Source organism: Spea bombifrons, chromosome 11, assembly GCF_027358695.1.
Source record: "Spea bombifrons isolate aSpeBom1 chromosome 11, aSpeBom1.2.pri, whole genome shotgun sequence".
Lineage (NCBI taxonomy): Eukaryota > Metazoa > Chordata > Amphibia > Anura > Pelobatidae > Spea > Spea bombifrons.
Genome location: NC_071097.1, coordinates 5,806,073 through 5,825,597, shown reverse-complemented (window position 1 = coordinate 5,825,597; position 19,525 = coordinate 5,806,073). Strand labels below are relative to the sequence as shown.

At 50.3% G+C, this 19,525-nt stretch overlaps 3 protein-coding genes across 3 annotated transcripts; 2 read left to right on the top strand and 1 right to left on the bottom strand.

The window, feature by feature from the left end:
- Positions 1-10,624: 10,624 nt before the first annotated feature.
- On the top strand, positions 10,625-11,416 carry LOC128468865 (histone H1B-like). The gene has a single exon (XM_053450685.1). The coding sequence runs from the start codon at positions 10,691-10,693 to the stop codon at positions 11,327-11,329; it is 639 nt and encodes a 212-aa protein (XP_053306660.1). The 5' UTR covers positions 10,625-10,690; the 3' UTR covers positions 11,330-11,416.
- A 389-nt stretch (positions 11,417-11,805) lies between these two features.
- LOC128468876 (histone H3-like) lies at positions 11,806-12,294 on the bottom strand. The gene has a single exon (XM_053450694.1). It carries the CDS (start codon positions 12,241-12,243, stop codon positions 11,833-11,835), a length of 411 nt encoding a protein of 136 aa, XP_053306669.1. The 5' UTR covers positions 12,244-12,294; the 3' UTR covers positions 11,806-11,832.
- A 707-nt stretch (positions 12,295-13,001) lies between these two features.
- On the top strand, positions 13,002-13,354 carry LOC128469006 (histone H4). Its single transcript, XM_053450807.1, has one exon. It carries the CDS (start codon positions 13,034-13,036, stop codon positions 13,343-13,345), a length of 312 nt encoding a protein of 103 aa, XP_053306782.1. The 5' UTR covers positions 13,002-13,033; the 3' UTR covers positions 13,346-13,354.
- Positions 13,355-19,525: the final 6,171 nt, after the last annotated feature.

The window sequence follows — 19,525 nt, the reverse complement described above, 5'->3', positions numbered from 1 at the left end:
CTGCCACTCTATCCCCCCCTTCCCGAGATTTGCTGCCACTCTACCCCCTCCGCCGTGGGAAGTACCGGAAAGGAAGATTGTTAACGTACATCACGCAGATGTTCACCGGCTGCGGCGACGCGAGCATAAACAATCTCCGGCAGGGGAGGCTGTCTGAGCGTATCAGAGAGTAGGATGCAGGTCCCCTGCACCGCTGCGGGGATCTGTATCATAACGGGACACATGTCCCGGGCGTCGGGCGCTAGACCCCGAACATAGGCCGCACCCCCACTTTAAAGACTTAAAGTGGGGGGGGGAGTGAGGCCTATATTCGGGCAAATACGTGGTGGGTTGATATACCGTATTGGCTCGGATATAGGCCGCCCCCGTATATAGGCCGCACCCTAAAAGTTTGGTGCTTTTTTAAAGAAAAAGTTTTTTTCTTTAAAAAAGCACCGAAAAACATGCTGCCACTCTGTCCCCTCACCGAGATATGCTGCCACTGTCCTCCTCCCCCCGAGATATGCTACCACTGTCCTCCCTCCCCGAGATATGCTACCACTGTCCTCCCTCCCCGAGATATGCTACCACTGTCCTCCTCCGCCCCCCCCCTGACTTACCGGAGCAGACTCCCGGGTGTCTTGCAGGGCCGGCGGGGGACATCTACGTTGATGACCCCGCCGGCCCCGCAAGACACCCGGGAGTCTGCTCCGGTAAGTCCGCGGGGGGGGGGGCAAAGGTAAAACACAACCTCCCGTGCCGGCACCCCCCCCCCCCGTGGGAAGTGCTGGCAGGGGAGGCTGTCTGAGCGTATCGGGGAGTAGAATACGGGTCCCCTGCACCGCTGCAGGGGATCTGTATCCTAACCCCGCCGCCTGCCCGGCGGGCGCTAGACCCCGAATATAGGCTGCACCCCCACTTTAAAGACTTAAAGTGGGGGAAAAAAGTGCGGCCTATATTCGAGCCAATACGGTATATAGAGAGAGATAAATGTTCTAGTTCGGATTTCTCACAAATCCGGTATCAAAATCGTGAGTGGTGGCAGACTACCTGAGGGGATAAAGGCAGGATTTGGGGGTTCATTTGGTATAACTGATGCCTTGTTAAGTGGTGAAGATAGTAAATACAGAGGCCTGGTGCTATTAACCACTTCATGCCCAGGGCCGGCCTTTGGGGTGTGCGACTTGTGCGACTGCACAGAGCGCCACACTCCAGGGGGCGCCGCGGAGTCCTCCTCCGCCACTGCGGGGTCCTCCTCCGATGCCGCCGTGGGGTCCGCTGCCGCCCCCTCTGCACCTAAATGAAAACATTGTTTTTTTTTGTTGTTGTTGGTTTTTTAACTTTATTTAACATCCTCCATGTTAAATTAAGTTTTTTTTTCTTTATTTAACATGGAGGATGTTAAATAAAGTTAAAAAAAACAACAACAAAAAAAAACAACAATGCTTTCATTTATGTCCCGGGCAGGGGCGCCGAGCGGTTGCTCGTGAAGTTCTCATCAACCGCTCGACGCCCCTTACTCTCCGTGACTCCGTCGCGGTGCCGGCATCTCATGTTGAGCGCCGGACTATTCCGCCGCTCAACATGAAATGCCGGCAGGACTCCTCAAGGTAAGTTAGGATAAGGAGAAGTAGGGAGGGTGGGGGTAGTTTGAAGGAAGGGGCAGGGGGGTTAGTTTGAAGGGGCAAGGGGGGGTAGTTTGAATGGGCAGGGGGGTAGTTTGAAGGGGCAGAGGGGGGGTAGTTTTTGAAGGGGCAGAGGGGGGGTAGTTTTTGAAGGGGCAGAGGGAGGGTAGTTTGAAGGGGCAGAGGGAGGTAGTTTGAAGGCACAGGGGGAGTAGTTTGAAGGGGCAGAGTTGGGGGTAGTTTGAAGGGGCAGAGGGGGGTAGTTTGAAGGGACAGGGGGGGTAGTTTGAAGGGGCATGGGGGGTAGTTTGAAGCAGCAGAGGGGGGTAGTTTGCACAGGGCGCCGGAACACCTAAGGCCGGCTCTGTTCATGCCCACACCCTCCACACCGTCACAGCTTGGCAAGTAGTCCTGACCGTGAAAAATGTGGTGTCAGTGGTGGGATAACTAAAAGATTTTCCATCTTTTTCTGTACCAGATTTCAGTGTTGCCGGATTTGCTAGTTAATCCAGGCACTAAAAAGAAATTGTTTCTCAATTTCCAAAGGCTGAACTCAGTGCATACTTAGTATATTTACACCTCAACAGTGTGATGGAGTGCTACCCACAGATTATGGACCCTGCCTCCCTCCCCTGGCGAGTGGGACTGTTGTCCTCGTCTGGGGGGTTAAAAGGCCACTGTGACGGCCCCGGGTTAATCGGTGCCGTCTGTGATAGTTTTTGTTTGTGATACCTGCATTTCCCAGTATATGTTGTGATTATGGTGTGTGCTTTTGTTCCCCTTGTTTGCTACCCTGTCCAGGTGCCACATGTCCTGCCCCCTCCCTCCTTACACAGACTACAGTAGAGACCCCCTACTGGGCTGAGTGCTAATACTCAGTCATATGCAAAGGAGGGCAGGATGTAATTCCCTTGTGTCTATTGGACGCAATTCCCTTGTGTCTATTGGACGCAATTCCCTTGTGTGTCGATTGGACGTAACTCAATCCTTTGTACTGTTTAAATACCCCTGTGTTCCCAAATAAAGAGAGTTCCTGTTTTACCTCACTACGAGTCCTGTCTTGTTATTGAGGTAAGCCTCGGTGCTGCCCTTATTAGGGCGGTAGGGTGCTGTATTGCTATACTTCAGTATACTACAGTACGGCCGAGGTTCCTGAAGAGCTGTGTTCTCTGCTATGATCACGTATTGTCCTTTTCAGGACGATAGCCACCCTGTGTAGCTCAGTTTCGGCTAGCCACAGACAGTGAAGGGGTTAATCTCTGGTGCCCCGGTGGCCATGGGACGAAGGAAGCAACGTTCGGCGGGCGTACCCAGTCGGGGTACAGGTCGGTCCCGTCACATTGGTGGCAGCGGTGGGATGCTTCCTCAGTACAGAGACAGCCCAACCACTACTGGGACTAACAGGCTTGCTGACCAAGGAGGTACAGCCACATCGGCGGCAGCTATGGCAGAAGAACTGAGCCGGTGTCGGGAACAGGCAACGAAGAAGTTCCGCAACAGATTACAGAGGAGGATGGCATTCTACGGAGCCACTCCATCTGCAGAAACAGTCTGTAGGACGGTAATGGAAATGGATCGGCAGTTCAAGGTGGACCTGGATCTACAGAGGAATGCTTCACGAGGAGCTGATGAGTATAAGTTGGAAGCTCCGTTATGGGACTTTGAGACTCGAGTTAAGGTCGCCCTGACGATACAGGGAGGGCCGATTACAGAGGAAGTACGGCTGGAATGGAGAGCTCTGATTCGGCTAGAGCTGTGGGAAGATGCCATGGAAAACTGGTACAACTGCAGAAGTGAGAACCTGCCTACCCCAGAACAACGCTTCGGGGAGCTGTTTAAGCTGCGGCGTCGCCGGATGAGATGGCAGCCCACCGAGGAGGAAGTAGCCACACTGGAGAAGTTGGTGGCGAAGGAGCTCGAGCTCGGGGACCTATATCGAGCATTATATTGGGCTGCAGCCCAGCAGGAGTGGGGGTCCGGAAATCACTATTCTCCGGAAGGTGAGGACCTCTATGTCCCTGGCTTAGATTGGGAAGCTTTTGAAGCAGAAGACGACTTTGGTAGTTCGGAGAGCTATAGGTTCTGGGACCTGTACAAGGACCGCGAGGAAATGCTGCCGCTTTCCCAAGAACTGACCCTGGCAGCTGACTTAGAAGGGCTAGTCTACAGGGAATGGTGCCTGGAGATGGAATACTTAGGGCTGCTGGAAGGCGGCCTTTGCATGACACGGGAGTCGATGGATCCTGCAGTTCCAGCTGAAGCACTGACAACAGGGCAGAGGGACGCTGTTCTCTGCCCAGCACCAAGCGCCCCTCCTACTCCGGCTGAAATGCTGGCAGCGGGGCAGAGTGCCGCTGGCCTCTGCCTGCCCCACGGTGAAGGGTCCCCGCCTGCTAGCAGGGCCCCACCAGGGCAGAGCAACGCGATCCTCTGCCCAGCACCGCAAAATGCCAGACCGGCAGAAGAGCCGGCCACAGGGCAGAGTGCTTTTGGCCTCTGCTCATCCCCCAGCACGGTGTCCCGGCCGGCTCACGAGGACCAACCAGCACAAGCGCTGGCACCTGTAGAGAGCATCGCTGACATCTGTCCTGCATCAGCAATCCTCGCTCAGGCTGAAGCACCGGCAATAGGGCAGAATGCTGCTGGTGTCTATCTGTCCCACAGCGAAGGGTCCCCACCTGCTAGCAGGGACCCACCATCGGAAGAGCTGGCCACAGGGCAGAGTGACGCTGTCCGCTGCCCAGCACTGTTCCCCACACCAGCAGAAGCGCTGGCAACTGGGCAGAAAGTTGCTGACCTCTGCCCTGCCCCGCCTACATCCCCATCATCTGGATTTCCCCAACAGCTGTCACCAATCATGGTAGGAAGGACAACTGGCGTTCCTCCCCAGCGGCTGACAGATCTCCAGGGAGATGCGGCAGCCGGCCCATCTCCCCAGCGGCAAAAGGAGCACCAGGGAGGGGGTGCAGGTGGCATGCCTCCCCAGCGGCTGAGTGAGGACCCGGGAGATGGCGCAGCTGGTCAGTCTCCCCAGCGGCAGCTCACAGACCCGGGAGCGGAGGAACCGGGCCTCGCTCCCCAGCGGCTGATCCCATTGATGGGAGCTGAGGGTATTGTCCCTCCTCCCCAGCGGCTGGCAGATATCCCGGGAGTTGCGGCAGCCGGCCCATCTTCCCAGCGGCAGAAGGAGCACCAGGGAGGTGGTGCAGGCAGCATTCCTCCCCAGCGGCTGAGTGAGGACATGGGAGATGGCATAGCTGGTCAGTCTCCCCAGCGGCAGCTCACAGACCCGGGAGCGGAGGAACCGGTCCTCGCTCCCCAGCGGCTGATCCCAATGATGGGAGCTGAAGGTATCGTCCCTCCTCCCCAGCGGCTGGCAGATATCCCGGGAGATGCGGCAGCCGGCCCATCTCCCCAGCGGCAGAAGGAGCACCAGGGAGGGGGTGCAGGCGGCATTCCTCCCCAGCGGCTGAGTGAGGACCCGGGAGATGGCGCAGCTGGTCAGTCTCCCCAGCAGCAGCTCACAGACCTGGGAGAGGAGGAACCGGTCCTCGCTCCCCAGCGGCTGATCCCAATGATGGGAGCTGAAGGTATCGTCCCTCCTCCCCAGCGGCTGGCAGATATCCCGGGAGATGCGGCAGCCGGCCCATCTCCCCAGCGGCAGAAGGAGCACCAGGGAGGGGGTGCAGGCGGCATTCCTCCCCAGCGGCTGAGTGAGGACCCGGGAGATGGCGCAGTTGGTCAGTCTCCCCAGCGGCAGCTCACAGACCCGGGAGCAGAAGAACCGGTCTGCGCTCCCCAGCGGCTGATTCCAATGATGGGAGCTGAGGGTATCGTCCCTCCTCCCCAGCGGCTGGCAGATATCCCGGGAGATGCGGCAGCCGGCCCATCTGCCCAGCGGCAGAAGGAGAGCCAGGGAGGGGGTGCAGGCGGCAACCCTCCCCAGCGGCTGATTGCATATTCGGGAGATGGCACAGCCAGCCAGTCTCCCCAGCGACAGCCCACTATCCCGGGAGCAGAGGAACTGGCCCTCCCTCCTCAGCAGCAGATGGTAGCAAGGGACACCGTTCCCTTCCCCCAGCTGCAGGCCGGACCCGAAGATCCCTTAGCCCCAGCAGAAGCGCTGGCAACAGGGCAGAACACCTCTGGCCTCTGCCCAGCACCTACAACAGGGATCCAGGGAGATAAGGCAGTCGGCTCATCTCCCCAGCGGCAGAGGGAGCAACAGGGAGGGGGTGCAGGCGGCATCCCTCCCCAGAGGCTGGGTACCCTCCAGGGAGAAGGGGCAGTCGGCACTTCTCTCCAGCGAATGGTATACGCACCGGGAGAGGCAGACGTTGGCCTGGTAAGTGCTACCTTTGTAGGAGCAATCGAGCTAGGGGACTGTCACAGAGGCCTCCATGCCATGGGTTTCTGGAGGGGCCTGAGTGCCAGCCTTCTCCCTACAGACTATGGGCCCGGGTGCAGAGCGCCACACTCCAAAGACTGGGGAGCAGAGACAACCTAATGCCCACCTATCTTTCCCGGACAGCCCCAAGCCGACCCGTTAGGGGTCTAGTCGGGTCTGCCGGACTATGGGGGGGAGATGTGACGGCCCCGGGTTAATCGGTGCCGTCTGTGATAGTTTTTGTTTGTGATACCTGCATTTCCCAGTATATGTTGTGATTATGGTGTGTGCTTTTGTTCCCCTTGTTTGCTACCCTGTCCAGGTGCCACATGTCCTGCCCCCTCCCTCCTTACACAGACTACAGTAGAGACCCCCTACTGGGCTGAGTGCTAATACTCAGTCATATGCAAAGGAGGGCAGGATGTAATTCCCTTGTGTCTATTGGACGCAATTCCCTTGTGTCTATTGGACGCAATTCCCTTGTGTGTCGATTGGACGTAACTCAATCCTTTGTACTGTTTAAATACCCCTGTGTTCCCAAATAAAGAGAGTTCCTGTTTTACCTCACTACGAGTCCTGTCTTGTTATTGAGGTAAGCCTCGGTGCTGCCCTTATTAGGGCGGTAGGGTGCTGTATTGCTATACTTCAGTATACTACAGTACGGCCGAGGTTCCTGAAGAGCTGTGTTCTCTGCTATGATCGCGTATTGTCCTTTTCAGGACGATAGCCACCCTGTGTAGCTCAGTTTCGGCTAGCCACAGACAGTGAAGGGGTTAATCTCTGGTGCCCCGGTGGCCATGGGACGAAGGAAGCAACGTTCGGCGGGCGTACCCAGTCGGGGTACAGGTCGGTCCCGTCACAGCCACATTTGAGAGGTGTGCATTTTTCAAATTGGAAATGTGACGTGTGGTCCCTGCCCCCCTTGTTATCTGGGACATTGTTGAACCCGGCCAATTCAATTTACCCATCGAATCATATGTTTAAAAAAAAACACTAGACAACCCATGGACATTTAACATGCTAGCATTTTAACTCTTTCCACGCAATAATTGTCTGACACCGGCCAAACCATTGTTTTCCCTGGAAATGTTGGCCAGTAATATATAGTGGAGGTGGGGACCCCATTGTATTGTTAATCACTTTAATGGCCCTATTGCCCCTGGGAGTCCAAATTACCCAGATTAAGGGGGCGGTTCTGTAGCCGTTGTAATCCAATACCTGACTGTTTATGTTAATGTTCGCTTTGCTGGCTATATCTAGCCATGTGTGTAAGGCTAAGGGAGCACAAGTCAGCGGAGGTAGTCGGTCGTACTAGCCAGCTCTGTGACATTACTGACATGGAACGACAAAATATTTTCACAGGAATGCAGAGGTAACTGGGGCCTGATCAGAGAATTAAAGTAGAGTCTGGGCATCTGTCTGCCTTTACTAACTGTTACGGAGCTGGCTAGTCCGACCGACTACCTCCGCTGTTTTGTGCTCCCTTAGCCTGGGACAACACTCTTTCCCCGGTTCCCCAGTCACTCGCCGAGACTAAGTGTAGGGTAAAACCAAACGAAGACTGATTTATTTCTCACACACAGGACTGGATGTATCCAGCAAAACACACATTTACATAAAACAAGATATTGGGAAACAAACCGCCCTCTTAATCTGCCTCTCAGAGACAACAGGGGCAGTAACAGGATTAACAATACAATAGGTGGGGGGGGGGGACTGATTTATACAACATTAAACATCAAAGAATGGTGGTCACTCCCTGGTGGCAGATCCTTGCTGTCTGCTGGAGATAATCCCCTCAGCCAGTGATGGATGATACTGCTGGGGGTAGCCACAGAAGTCTCTACAAACCCAGGGCCCATAGTCAATAGGGAGGAGGCTGCCAGTCAGGCTTCTCCAGTGGCCCCAGTGATGGAGGCTTCCGTCACACTAACTATGGCATAACTTTTACAGTAAATCAAAGAAATACCATTGGGAAGCGACAATGAATATATATATGACAAATATGCCACAATTATATAATACTGTAACAGAATACATTAACATACTCTGCAGCACTGTATATAGTATGTCAGTGTAATTTATTATCCATTATTTAGTTGTCGAACAATACTACTACTCTGAGCCATCACATATAAATGGAACTAACTTTATTTATATATATAATACATTGCTGGTATAAATACACATTATGAGGCCAGAAAGCGGTGGGAAGGGGCCCCCTGAGAGGAAGTCCGGATGCTTTGGGAGGGGGGCCCCTGAGTGGCAGTCCAGAAACTTTGGGAGGGGGGGCCCGAGTGGCAGTCCGGAATCCTTGGGTGGGGGGCCCCCGAGGGGCAGTCTGGAGTCCTTGGGAGGGGGCCCCCGAGTGGCCGTTCAGAAGCTGTGGGAGGGGGGCCCATGAGTGGCAGTCCAGAAGCTGTGGGAGGGGGTCCCCCAGTGGCAGTCTGGAATCCTTGGGAGGTGGGCCCCCGCGTGGCAGTCTGGAATCCTTGGGAGGGGGGCACCTGAGTGACCATCAGGAAACTGTGGGACGGGGCCCCCGAGTGACCGTTCAGAAGCTGTGGGAGGGGGGTCCCTGAGTGGCAGTCCGGAAGCTGTGGGAGGGAGGCCCCCAAGTGGCAGTCTGGAATCCTTGGGAGGAGGGCCCCGAGTGGCAGTCCGGAAGCAGTTTGAGGGGGTACCCCCATTGGCCGTATGGAGGTGGCCCCCTGGAATCCTTGGGATGTGGGCCCCCAAATGGCAGTCTGGAAGCTGTGGGTGGGGGCCCCGAGTTGCCTTCTGGAGGGGGGGGCCGAGTGGCCGTCAGGAAGCTGTGGGAGAGTGGCCCCCGCGTGGCAGTCAATCATCCGAGTCGCAGTCAGGGAGCTGTGTGAGCTTTCTCAATCCGCACGGAGAAGCATCCCCTCCTGTTACTGACAATTAAAGGAACGTTCGGCACCCTCTCCTCGCCGGCATTCATTTATCACAACACCAAGTCAATGAACGCCTGGACAGCTGCCAAACCGCAACCAATCAATAGACCGGGACTGCTGCCAAACCGCAACAAGAACACCGGGACTGCTGCCAAACCGCAACAAGAACACCGGGACTGCTGCCAAACCGCAACAAGAACACCGGGACTGCTGCCAAAACCATCAAAGTACTCAACAAGAAACTCAATACCTAAGGAGCGGGACTCGGCTCCCTATTCAAGGCAGGAATCCATTTAAAATGTTATTTAAAAAATATATTAAAAATGTAATTTCACGTCCATCCGCTCTCTCCCTCCTCCAACTTTTTCTTGCCTTGAGCAGATCTGGGATCTCCAGAAGACGCAAGAAAGGAAGGGGTTGATCCAAACAGACACTCGGGGGAGGGGCTAGGAGAATGAGAGAGGTAGTAGACGGCTAGATAGTCCCTCCCCTGTCTCTGTATTGGTGCCGACTGCTGAAGAGGAAGCCCCGCCCTCTTAAGTAAGTCTGGTGCCGGCTCCCCTGTCACAAAAATACAGGCTTCGAAGGGCTGATTACAGGGCAGGGGGAGGGGGACACGCTAGTCCTTGTCAACTCTGCTGCTCTGGGCCCCCAATATTAACGTATAGTCATAAGTCAGTCTGTGTGTTACTATACAGAGGTCATGGTGTGTGGTTTTATACAGAGGTCAGGGGTTTTGTATAGAAGTCAGGCTGTGTGTTATTATACAGAGGTCAGTCTATATGATCATAGATGTAAAGCTGTGTTTTACAGAGTTCACACACACACACAATTCACAAGGATCTTTCCTGTTATTTCCCCTTTCTAGTTCTATACACTCGCACTCACGTTAAAGAAATAGTATATACATCATTAATACACAGTGGTGCATGCACACAAACACATTCTCACGCTTAACCCTTTCCTCACTAACGTGTGCTCACGCGCTAATACACACAAACACACTCTCGCACATAAAACGTCCTGATAAGACAAAACCTAATCTTAATAATTACTTTTGTTATTTTGAATAATAAATAAATAATATAATACGTTAATAATAAATAACCCCTAAGTAAACTCTTGTCAGCTACGAGTCCTAAGACAATCATCAGACCGGCAGGCAGCCAGGCACTAGCAGTAGAAATACAATTTATTTTAAATTATTTAATTGATTATTATTAGTTAAAAATATCCATCATTTTTAATGTTATTCTTTAATGTATAAATATTAGGCTATTCTTAAATAATAATAAATGATTGGGTTATATAAATTTATAGATTAAGTTTAAGGGTAAATTAATCTTTAATAGGTGATACCGTATTAAAAAATTTATTTTATCTGTATTCATTATTTTATTTATTTATTATTTCACACCTCTTGGGTGCTTTTCCCTGGCAGTTTTTTTTTCTTTCTTTTTTTTGGGGGGGGGCTGCACGGTGTAGGACATCCAACTGCTTTGGAGTTAGGATCTATAATTAGAAGTGTGATGAGACGTTTACGCGCAAACGGTAAATATATTTTCCTTTCAAACCCCCCTCTCTCTGACTGCAAATCCAGCGATGCCCCGGCGATCGGCAGCATGGGGAGGTTTCAGAAACGGCGTCCAATCATAGGCTCGCAGGCTACTGCTCATGAACCAATGAATGTGCGGCAGCTCGTCTATAAAAGCCAAACTTCTGGCGGGTTAACCCCGTGTTTACGTGCGATTTGAACTGTTTTGTGGCGGGATCCAGGCATTGAGATGGCCGAGACAGCTCCTTCCCCGGCGCCTCCGCCGGCAGAAACCTCTGCCAAGAAGAAACAGCCGAAGAAGCCGGCAGCTGCAAAAAGCCGTCCTGTGAAGTCCGGTCCCGGTGTCTCCGAGCTGATTGTGAAAGCGGTCTCTGCGTCCAAGGAGCGCAGCGGAGTGTCTCTCGCAGCTCTTAAAAAAGCACTCGCTGCTGGCGGCTACGACGTAGAAAAGAATAACAGCCGCCTGAAGCTCGCTCTCAAGGGTCTGGTGTCTAAAGAGACCCTGATCCAGCTGAAAGGAAGCGGTGCCTCTGGCTCTTTCAAGCTGAACAAGAAGCAGCTGGAGAGCAGAGAGAAGACATCAAAGAAGAAGGAAACTCCCGTAAAGCCTAAAAAAGTAGCCTCTAAGAAGGTTGTGAAGTCGCCCAAGAAAGCCCCTGCAGGAGTGAAGAAAAGCCAGAAAAAGATCAAGAAACCGCCGGCCGCTGCCAAGAGTCCCAAGAAGCCTAAGGTTGTTAAAGCGAAGAAAGCTGGCAAGAGCCCAGCTAAGAAGGCCACAAAGCCCAAGGCAGCCAAAAGCCCCGCTAAGCCCAAGGCTACCAAAAGCCCCGCTAAGCCCAAGGCTAAAAAGGCAGCCTCCAAAAAGTGAGAAGGGGGGGGCGTGGGTTTTGCAGCGCCTCTGGTGTGTGCTTTCCCACTTAATTCCTCACACAAAAGGTTCTTTTCAGAACCATCATATCCTCCGAAAAAGAGAAAAAAAAGCGTTTAATCACCGGCCGCTGCTATGTGGGCCACCCGCTGAAAGCCGAGCCCCATACTTGTGTGTTGTGCATGGATTCACATATTCGGCCAGCGCTCTCGCTCGGAGCTCTGTCCGTAACATAATAGAGATAAGGGGCGGTCTTAAAGATTGTGCTTTGCCGTTACTCGTTATGCCCAGCCGGGGATTCGGCCGCTCAACGGCTCGCTCGGTAGAGGGCCAAGGATCAATGGTGTGAGAAGTTTGAAGCTTGGCCGAGACAACAGGGTTAATTTCGTGCAAGCGAAGGGAAACACAAAACACAAGCTCGTTTGAGTGACAATGTGGTGGCTCTTAAAAGAGCCTTTGTGGGAAGGTGAGGAGGAAAAAGCGCTCGCCCACACCGCATTTACTTAAGCACGTCCACCTCTGATCCTGCGAGCCAGCTGAATGTCTTTTGGCATGATAGTAACCCGCTTAGCGTGAATAGCGCACAAGTTGGTGTCTTCGAAAAGCCCCACGAGGTAAGCCTCGCTGGCTTCCTGGAGAGCCATAACAGCAGAACTCTGGAAACGTAGATCGGTTTTGAAGTCTTGAGCAATCTCACGGACCAGCCGCTGGAAAGGCAGCTTTCGGATAAGCAACTCCGTAGACTTCTGGTAACGGCGGATTTCCCTAAGAGCTACGGTGCCCGGGCGGTAGCGATGTGGCTTCTTCACGCCACCGGTAGCTGGAGCGCTTTTCCTCGCAGCTTTGGTCGCCAACTGCTTCCGGGGAGCCTTTCCTCCGGTGGACTTACGGGCTGTCTGCTTGGTGCGAGCCATGCTGCTTCTGCGTGACGATCAAATTCACCGACAGACACAACGTAACTATAGCGATTCTGTGGCCAACTCAAGCTCTTTATAGAGTAGCGGTAGATGTGATTGGATACGCTTAATCACGCCCCTCTTTTCCATAGGCTAGGACGATGTTTTGAAAAAGCCATACTTTGATCAAGAGACTTCGGTGTGGAGAGTATTTTATTTTATTAAATGCTCGAATCGTTCATTTATTCGTTAGCTGTGGTTCTTTTTTTGTTTATTTATTTGATCTCCTTTCTTTTGGTCAGCCTCCTACCTAGTGAACCTGTGTACTGGCTGACCGTTAACAGCGATACGGCGAAAGCTAAAAGCCCGCCTTTACCTTGGCCGCCGTTTGGCGTTTATTTACAGCGATATGCTGCCACCTAGTGGTAAATGAGGGATCGTCGAAAGCGATCACGTGGAGGTGAGGGAGGCAGAAGCTTAACGTACGTCATGCAGTAGAGAGGCTTGATTAATAAAGGCTAGGCGTCTTTGAAAGCAGATGCGGCCTTGGTGTAGGGAGTGGCACAAAGGAGGTTGGTTTGAATTGTTCATATCCGGTTTCCTTTGAATTTCCTAAATAGCCAATCGGTGTCTGAGGCATGCTTGGAAGATTCTCCAGCCAACCAACGTGAAGCATATATTCAAAAAGCAACGCCCCCTTGAGGCAGCATGGTGCAGTTCCCCATCAGGTCCGTCCAGTAAGCATAAAAGAAAGCGGGCCGGCCGTAGGCGAGTATTGTGCTGTGGAACTCGTGGAGTAAGCGTGAGCATGTCTGGCCGTGGCAAAGGAGGTAAGGGACTCGGGAAAGGTGGCGCAAAGAGGCACAGGAAGGTGCTTCGGGATAACATCCAGGGTATCACCAAGCCTGCTATCCGCCGTTTGGCTCGCAGAGGAGGTGTAAAGCGTATCTCTGGGCTGATCTATGAGGAGACCCGTGGTGTGCTCAAAGTGTTTTTGGAGAATGTGATTCGTGACGCAGTCACTTATACGGAGCATGCCAAGAGGAAAACCGTTACCGCTATGGACGTGGTGTATGCCTTGAAACGCCAAGGCCGTACTCTGTACGGTTTCGGAGGTTAAGCTTGTTGACTCGTGACCCTAAAACACCCAACGGCTCTTTTCAGAGCCACCCACACACTCTCTTAGGCTATGATCATGTTGTCCCAGAGTCTGCCCGCGCTTTTCTATACATACCTTGAGATAACCAGTTGAACAGTGGCTGTGTCTGGCTATAGATTGAGCTACTGGCAGGATCGGAGTGCTGGGAGTTGGGCCCGTTTGCAGAACATGTGCTGGGATCGGCAGCTGGTGTCCTCCAAAGGCTTGCACGGGGCTCGCTTGAATGGGGGCTTGGACGGCACAGGGTTAATAGGTGCCGTCTGTGGTAGTTATCTGAATCCTGTATGTGTGTGATTATTATGCCTTAGTTGTCCCCTCATGTGCTATCCTGTCTGTGTGCCACATGTCTTGCCCATGACACTACCCATTCATGTCGTATTGGGGTCACAGTCTTAAGGCAGCCCCTTCTCTCCGCAACGCTGGTTCTGTCTGGCGGTGAAGGGGTTAATTTCTGGGGTCCCAGCAGTAGAAAGCAGCTGGAATACCCAGACAGAGTACAGGTCGTTGCCATCGCAACGACGAGGAGCTCAATAAGCTGCTCGGAGGGGTCACCATTGCTCAGGGAGGTGTTCTACCCAACATCCAGGCGGTGCTCTTGCCCAAGAAGACCGAGAGCCACAAGCCTGCCAAGAGCAAGTGAGTGCGGTAATCGGTAACCGCAGGGCAATTAGCCAACACCACCAAAGGCTCTTTTCAGAGCCACCCATAATCTCTGGAACAAGCTATATCTGTCTTGCTATAAATTTGCTGCAAACTTCCCTAAAGGCAACTGCTTTCCACTGCAGTTTTTCAGCCCGATGTTTAGTTGCTGAGCTTCACGGTGGCTAAACACCATTCATACAAACTACATTATACACCATACCCCCCCCCTTTGAATTAGGCATTTCTGTAGGCAGAGTGCTCTATGAAATCCCTTTTAACCCCCTTAATGCCATTCTGCCTCCAGAAATGCTTTTTAACCCTCTACACGCCAATCTGCCTCCTGAAATGCCTTATACCTCCCTATATGCCACTCTGCCCCATAATATGCCCTTTAATAATAATAATAAGGCATTTCTGGAGGCAGAGTGGCACATAGGGGGGGGTCAAAGGGCATATCATGGGGCACAGTGGCGTATAGGGGGTATAAGGCATTTCTGGTGCAGATGTGCATAACTGGGGGGGCAGGTTGGAAAATACAAGGCAATAAAAACAAAATATTTTTCTCAATCATAGCTTTTGTTAAAACCCCTTCAATCCCATTTTTGGGGTATGTCGGTTTAGCGATTATTCTCTGTTCCTGTGAATCGTGTACCCATGTAAACTATATATTGTTTTTTCAAGGAGAGATAGAGCTTTCGTTTGATACCATAGTTGGATGATTAGCTGAAAATTTAGAATGAGAAATTTAGTAAAAACTAGCGAAGATTAGAAAAATAAACTAATTTTTCTTTTACATTTTCCCTCTGAATCCTCACAAAATTAGGTAAAGTGATGGAAAATCCCCTCCAAGTTTATCAATTCAGGTGTCCTGATTTCAGAAATACCTAATTTCTATAGATTTTCCATACTTTCCCAGCACCAGGGAGCATACTATTAGGTGTACAATTTTGTATAATTTTTATGCCTATGGCTTAACGGGTTTGGGGGTTGTGAACGGGGGCAATGGGATGTAAGGTTTTTTTAAGAATTTTTTTTATTATCTTTTTTTATATATATTTTTTTACATTTTTTTGTATTTTTTATATATTTTTTTTTTTACACAGTAATGGTAAGAGGTCCTCCTAGGGACCTCCTGAACATGCCAGTGATGTCACAGTGACATCACAGCTCACAATATAATTTTTTTAGTATTATTTATATTATTATTTTAATGATTTATTTAATATTATTTTTAAATCACTAACCGTTTTGTTTTTTTTTTCCCAGCTTTTCTGTTACAGGACGGGAGGGGGAGTGAGAGAGATGGTTTCTCACTCCCCTCCCCGCGATCCCCCTGCACCGATCACACTGTGATCTCTATGCAGGTCCTCACACACCTGCATAGAGATCGTAGCGTCTCTGCCTCATCGGAGGGCTTTCATGCCGGAAGCTGTTACAGGCGATCGGACAGCAGAAAGCCGGCAAAGCCGGCTTCTGCTGTCAGTGGGGAGTCCAGGCTGTCAAACGACAGCCTGGTCTCCCGTGCAGCGGCAGGGATGTGTCCCTGACGCTGCACGAAGGGCTGGACATACCGAGACGTCCATAGGGTTTTCTTAGTGGGCGTTTTTTGGACGTCCCGGTATGTCTATAGGGGAACGAAGGGGTTAAAACAAAAAAAAAAAAAAATACATGAATTAACTTTCACTGGTAAAACTTTTTTCCTTTAGGGTCGTCTTATATTCAGTTTTTTTTCTCCCCCCCCTAAATTAATATTCAGCTTTTGGGGGGTTGTCTTATAATCAGGGTCGTCTTATAATCGAGCAAATACGGTATTCTGATTGTATTTAACATTATTATAGCTATTCTAATATCCTCCATTAACACTTCTCAAGTAATTGTGCCGTTATGATGTTCCCAATATTATGTTCGTACCTGTTATACGTCATCTGACATTTCCTTTAGCGGAGCTCAGCTGACAACATACATGATATGTTCAAAGAATGTTCGGCTCCCTATCGGTTTCAAAGACTGACACCTCAGAAGGAAAAAGGTAAATCGTCTTAAAGTGGATCTGTTAAGTATTCCAAACAAATACCTATTTTCAGGGCCGGACTGGCCCACCGGGATACCGGGAAATTTCCCGGTGGGCCGGCAGGTCCGTGGGCTGGGACCAGGGGCGGGCTGGGACCTGAGCGGCCGCTGGGTGCTGATGCGGCCGGCCGGCGCTACTATAATACTTTTTTCTTAATTTAATATGGCAAGCTGGTCCGGCTTGCCATGTTAAATTTTAAAAATGTATTACAGTATCGCCGGCCGACCGCATCGGCACCCAGCAGCCGTGTGCGATGGCCGCCTAGTGATGGGAGCAGCGTGAAGGGTGAAAGCTCCGCCCCCTCGCACTGACCTTTCACCCCTCACGCTGCTCCCATCACTATGCAGCCATCAGATTGCTGGGAATGTAATCTGAACGGCCAATGCGTGCTGATGCCGCCGGCCGGCTCTGCTTTAATACTTTTTTTTTTTACTTTATATGGCGAGCCGATCCTGCTTACCATATAAATAAAAAAAAAGTGTTAAAGTAGCTCCGGCCGGCGGCATCAGCACGCACCGGCCGTTTAGATTACATTCCCAGCAGTCTGATGGCTGCATAGTGATGGGAGCAGCGTGAGGTGGAAGCTCCGCCCCCTCGCACTCAGACTGCTGCAGCACCAGATGTCAGGTCAGTGACATCCTGTCAGGAGAGAGAAGAGAACAGTGTGCGGCTATCAGAGGACGGAAGTCAAGAGAAGTAGAAGGTGAGTAAAATAATGTATTTTTTGTACTGTATAATGTTTTTTGTATTTGTTAAAAACAAAAAAATCGGCATGTGTGTATGTAAGTGTGTCCCCCTATATGCCACTCTGCCTCCAGAAATGCCTTTTACCCCCCTATATGCCACTCTGTCCCATGACATGCCTTTTAACCCCCTATATGCCAGAGTGGCATATATGGGTATAAGGCATTTCTGGATGCAGAGTGACATATAGGGGATTAAAAGGCATATGATGGGACAGAGTGGCATATAGGGGAACATAAGGCTTTTTTGGAGGCAGAGTGGCCCATGATATGCCTTTTAACCCCCTTTATGCCACTCTGCCTCCAGAAATGCCTTATACCCATATATGCCACTCTGTCCCATGATATGCCTTCTAACCCCCTATATGCCACTCTGCCATATAGGGGGTTAAAAGGCATATCATGGGACAGAGTGGCATATAGGGGTATAAGGCATTTCTGGATGCAGAGTGACATATAGGAGGTCAAAAGGCATATCTGGAGGTATAGTGGCAAAAAGGGGGTTAAAGGCATATCACGGGGCAGAGGGGCATATAGGAGGGTTGAGGCATATCAGGGAGGCAGAGTGGCATATGGGGGTTAAAAGGCATATCATGGGACAGAGTGGCATATAGGGGGGCATAAGGCTTTTCTGGAGGCAGAGTGCCCCATGATATGCCTTTTAACCCCCTTTATGCCACTCTGCCTCCAGAAATGCCTTATACCCCCCTATATGCCACTCTGTCCCATGATATGCCTTTTAACCCCCTATATGGCAGAGTGGCATATAGGAGGTTAGAAGGCATATCATGAGACAGAGTGGCATATAGGGGTATAAGGCATTTCTGGATGCAGAGTGACACAGAGGAGGTCAAAAGGCATATCTGGAGGTATAGTGGCAAAAGGGGGGTTAAAAGGCATATCACGGGGCAGAGTGGCATATAGGAGGGTATAAAGCATATCGGGGAGGCAGAGTGGCATATAGGAGGGCATAAGGCTTTTCTGGAGGCAGAGTGCCCCATGATATGCCTTTTAACCCCCTTTATGCCACTCTGCCTCCAGGAATGCCTTATACCCCCTATATGCCGCTCTGTCCCATGATATGCCTTTTGACCCCTATATGGCAGAATGGGGGTATAAGGCATTTCTGGAGGCAGAGTGGCATATAGGGGGTTAGAAGGCATATCAGGGGGGCAGAGTGGCAAGCCTGGGGGCAGATGTGCATAACTCGGGGGTAGGTTGGCAAATAAAAGGAAAAAAAAAACACATGTCTCAATCATAGCTTATATTAAATATGAAAAAAATAGTTTACATGAATTAATAAAGAAACAAAAGTTTCTTACCAGAATATCGTGAAGAATAATGTGATCAGTGTTTTGTTCCACTGAATAAAATGGAACTCTTTCATCTAAAAATGTTCGCAGTAGTAAATGTTTTGATCCCATTATGTGTAATGTATTTCATTTATTAGGGCCTTTTAACACTTTTGCTTTCTGGCATTTTCATACAAATAATGAGATAAAAAGAATGGCACATAGTGTGACTCGGGTGTGTATAAGGGGTGCGTGTGGGTATAAGAGCTTCACCGTGAGATAAACTATATGGGGCTGGTCCCCAAATTTTTCCAGGGCTGCTTTTCAGTCCCAGTCCGGCCCTGCCTATTTTGAGAAGTGACGTAATCATTCTCTCCTATTTAGTTAACTCCTTAAGGAGCAGGCTGTTTATTTTTTGAACCCTTTGTGACCCAGACTGTTAACACTTTTTTGGTGCTCGTGTTTAGCTGTAAATTTCTTCTGTCTTGTTTAGTGAACCCACACAAGTTATATATTTTTTTTTTTTCTTTCAGAACAAGAAGGGCTTTAATTATTCTAAAAAAAAATATGCTGAAAATGTGAAAAGAAAAAAATCTCTTACTCATCTACAAAAGCTAATGGGAAAAAAAACTGCTACCAAGTGTTTTTTTGCAAGTTATTGGGCAATAAGTACAAGTAGTGTTTTGGGTCTCAAATGCCACATTTGGGAGGTGTGCATTCTTCAAGTTAGAACTTTACCATCTGGTTATCCTGCCCCCATGTCTTATTTGGGATATCCTTGAACTCGGCCAATTCAATTTATCTCATCAAACCAGTTTTAAAAACTAGACACTACAGGGTATTTAAAGTGTGGTAAATAGTAAGTGCTAGCTCCATTTTTTATTTTTTTTTAGGCAGAAAGTGTGGCAACTGCACCATGCATTATTCTCATTGTATTTACTGCCTTTTAGGCTTCACAGGATATGCTGAACTCAACTCTAGTGCTGGCTTGGCCAGTGCTATGGATGGGTGTGTATCTGTTCAGAAATTGCAGATTTTAGTGGGAATTAGGGCTGCAACTAACGATTATTTTCATAATCAATTAGTTGGCCGATTTTTTTTTTTTGGATTAAAAAAAAATAAATGTAAATTTTCCATTTATTTAAAATAACAGGATGTTAAAAAGAAACTGCAGAATAAAAAAACTATGATAAAAATGCATTTCTTGTTTTTATTTCCCAACCAGCCCCCCGAGTTATGCACATTTGAGCCCAGGCTTGCCACACTGCCTCCTAGATATGCCACTCCTCCCTCCCAACATATGCCTTATACCCCCTGATATGCCACTCTGTCCTCCCCACATATGCCTTATGCCCCCCAGATATGCCATAGTGCCCTCATAGATTCATAGACT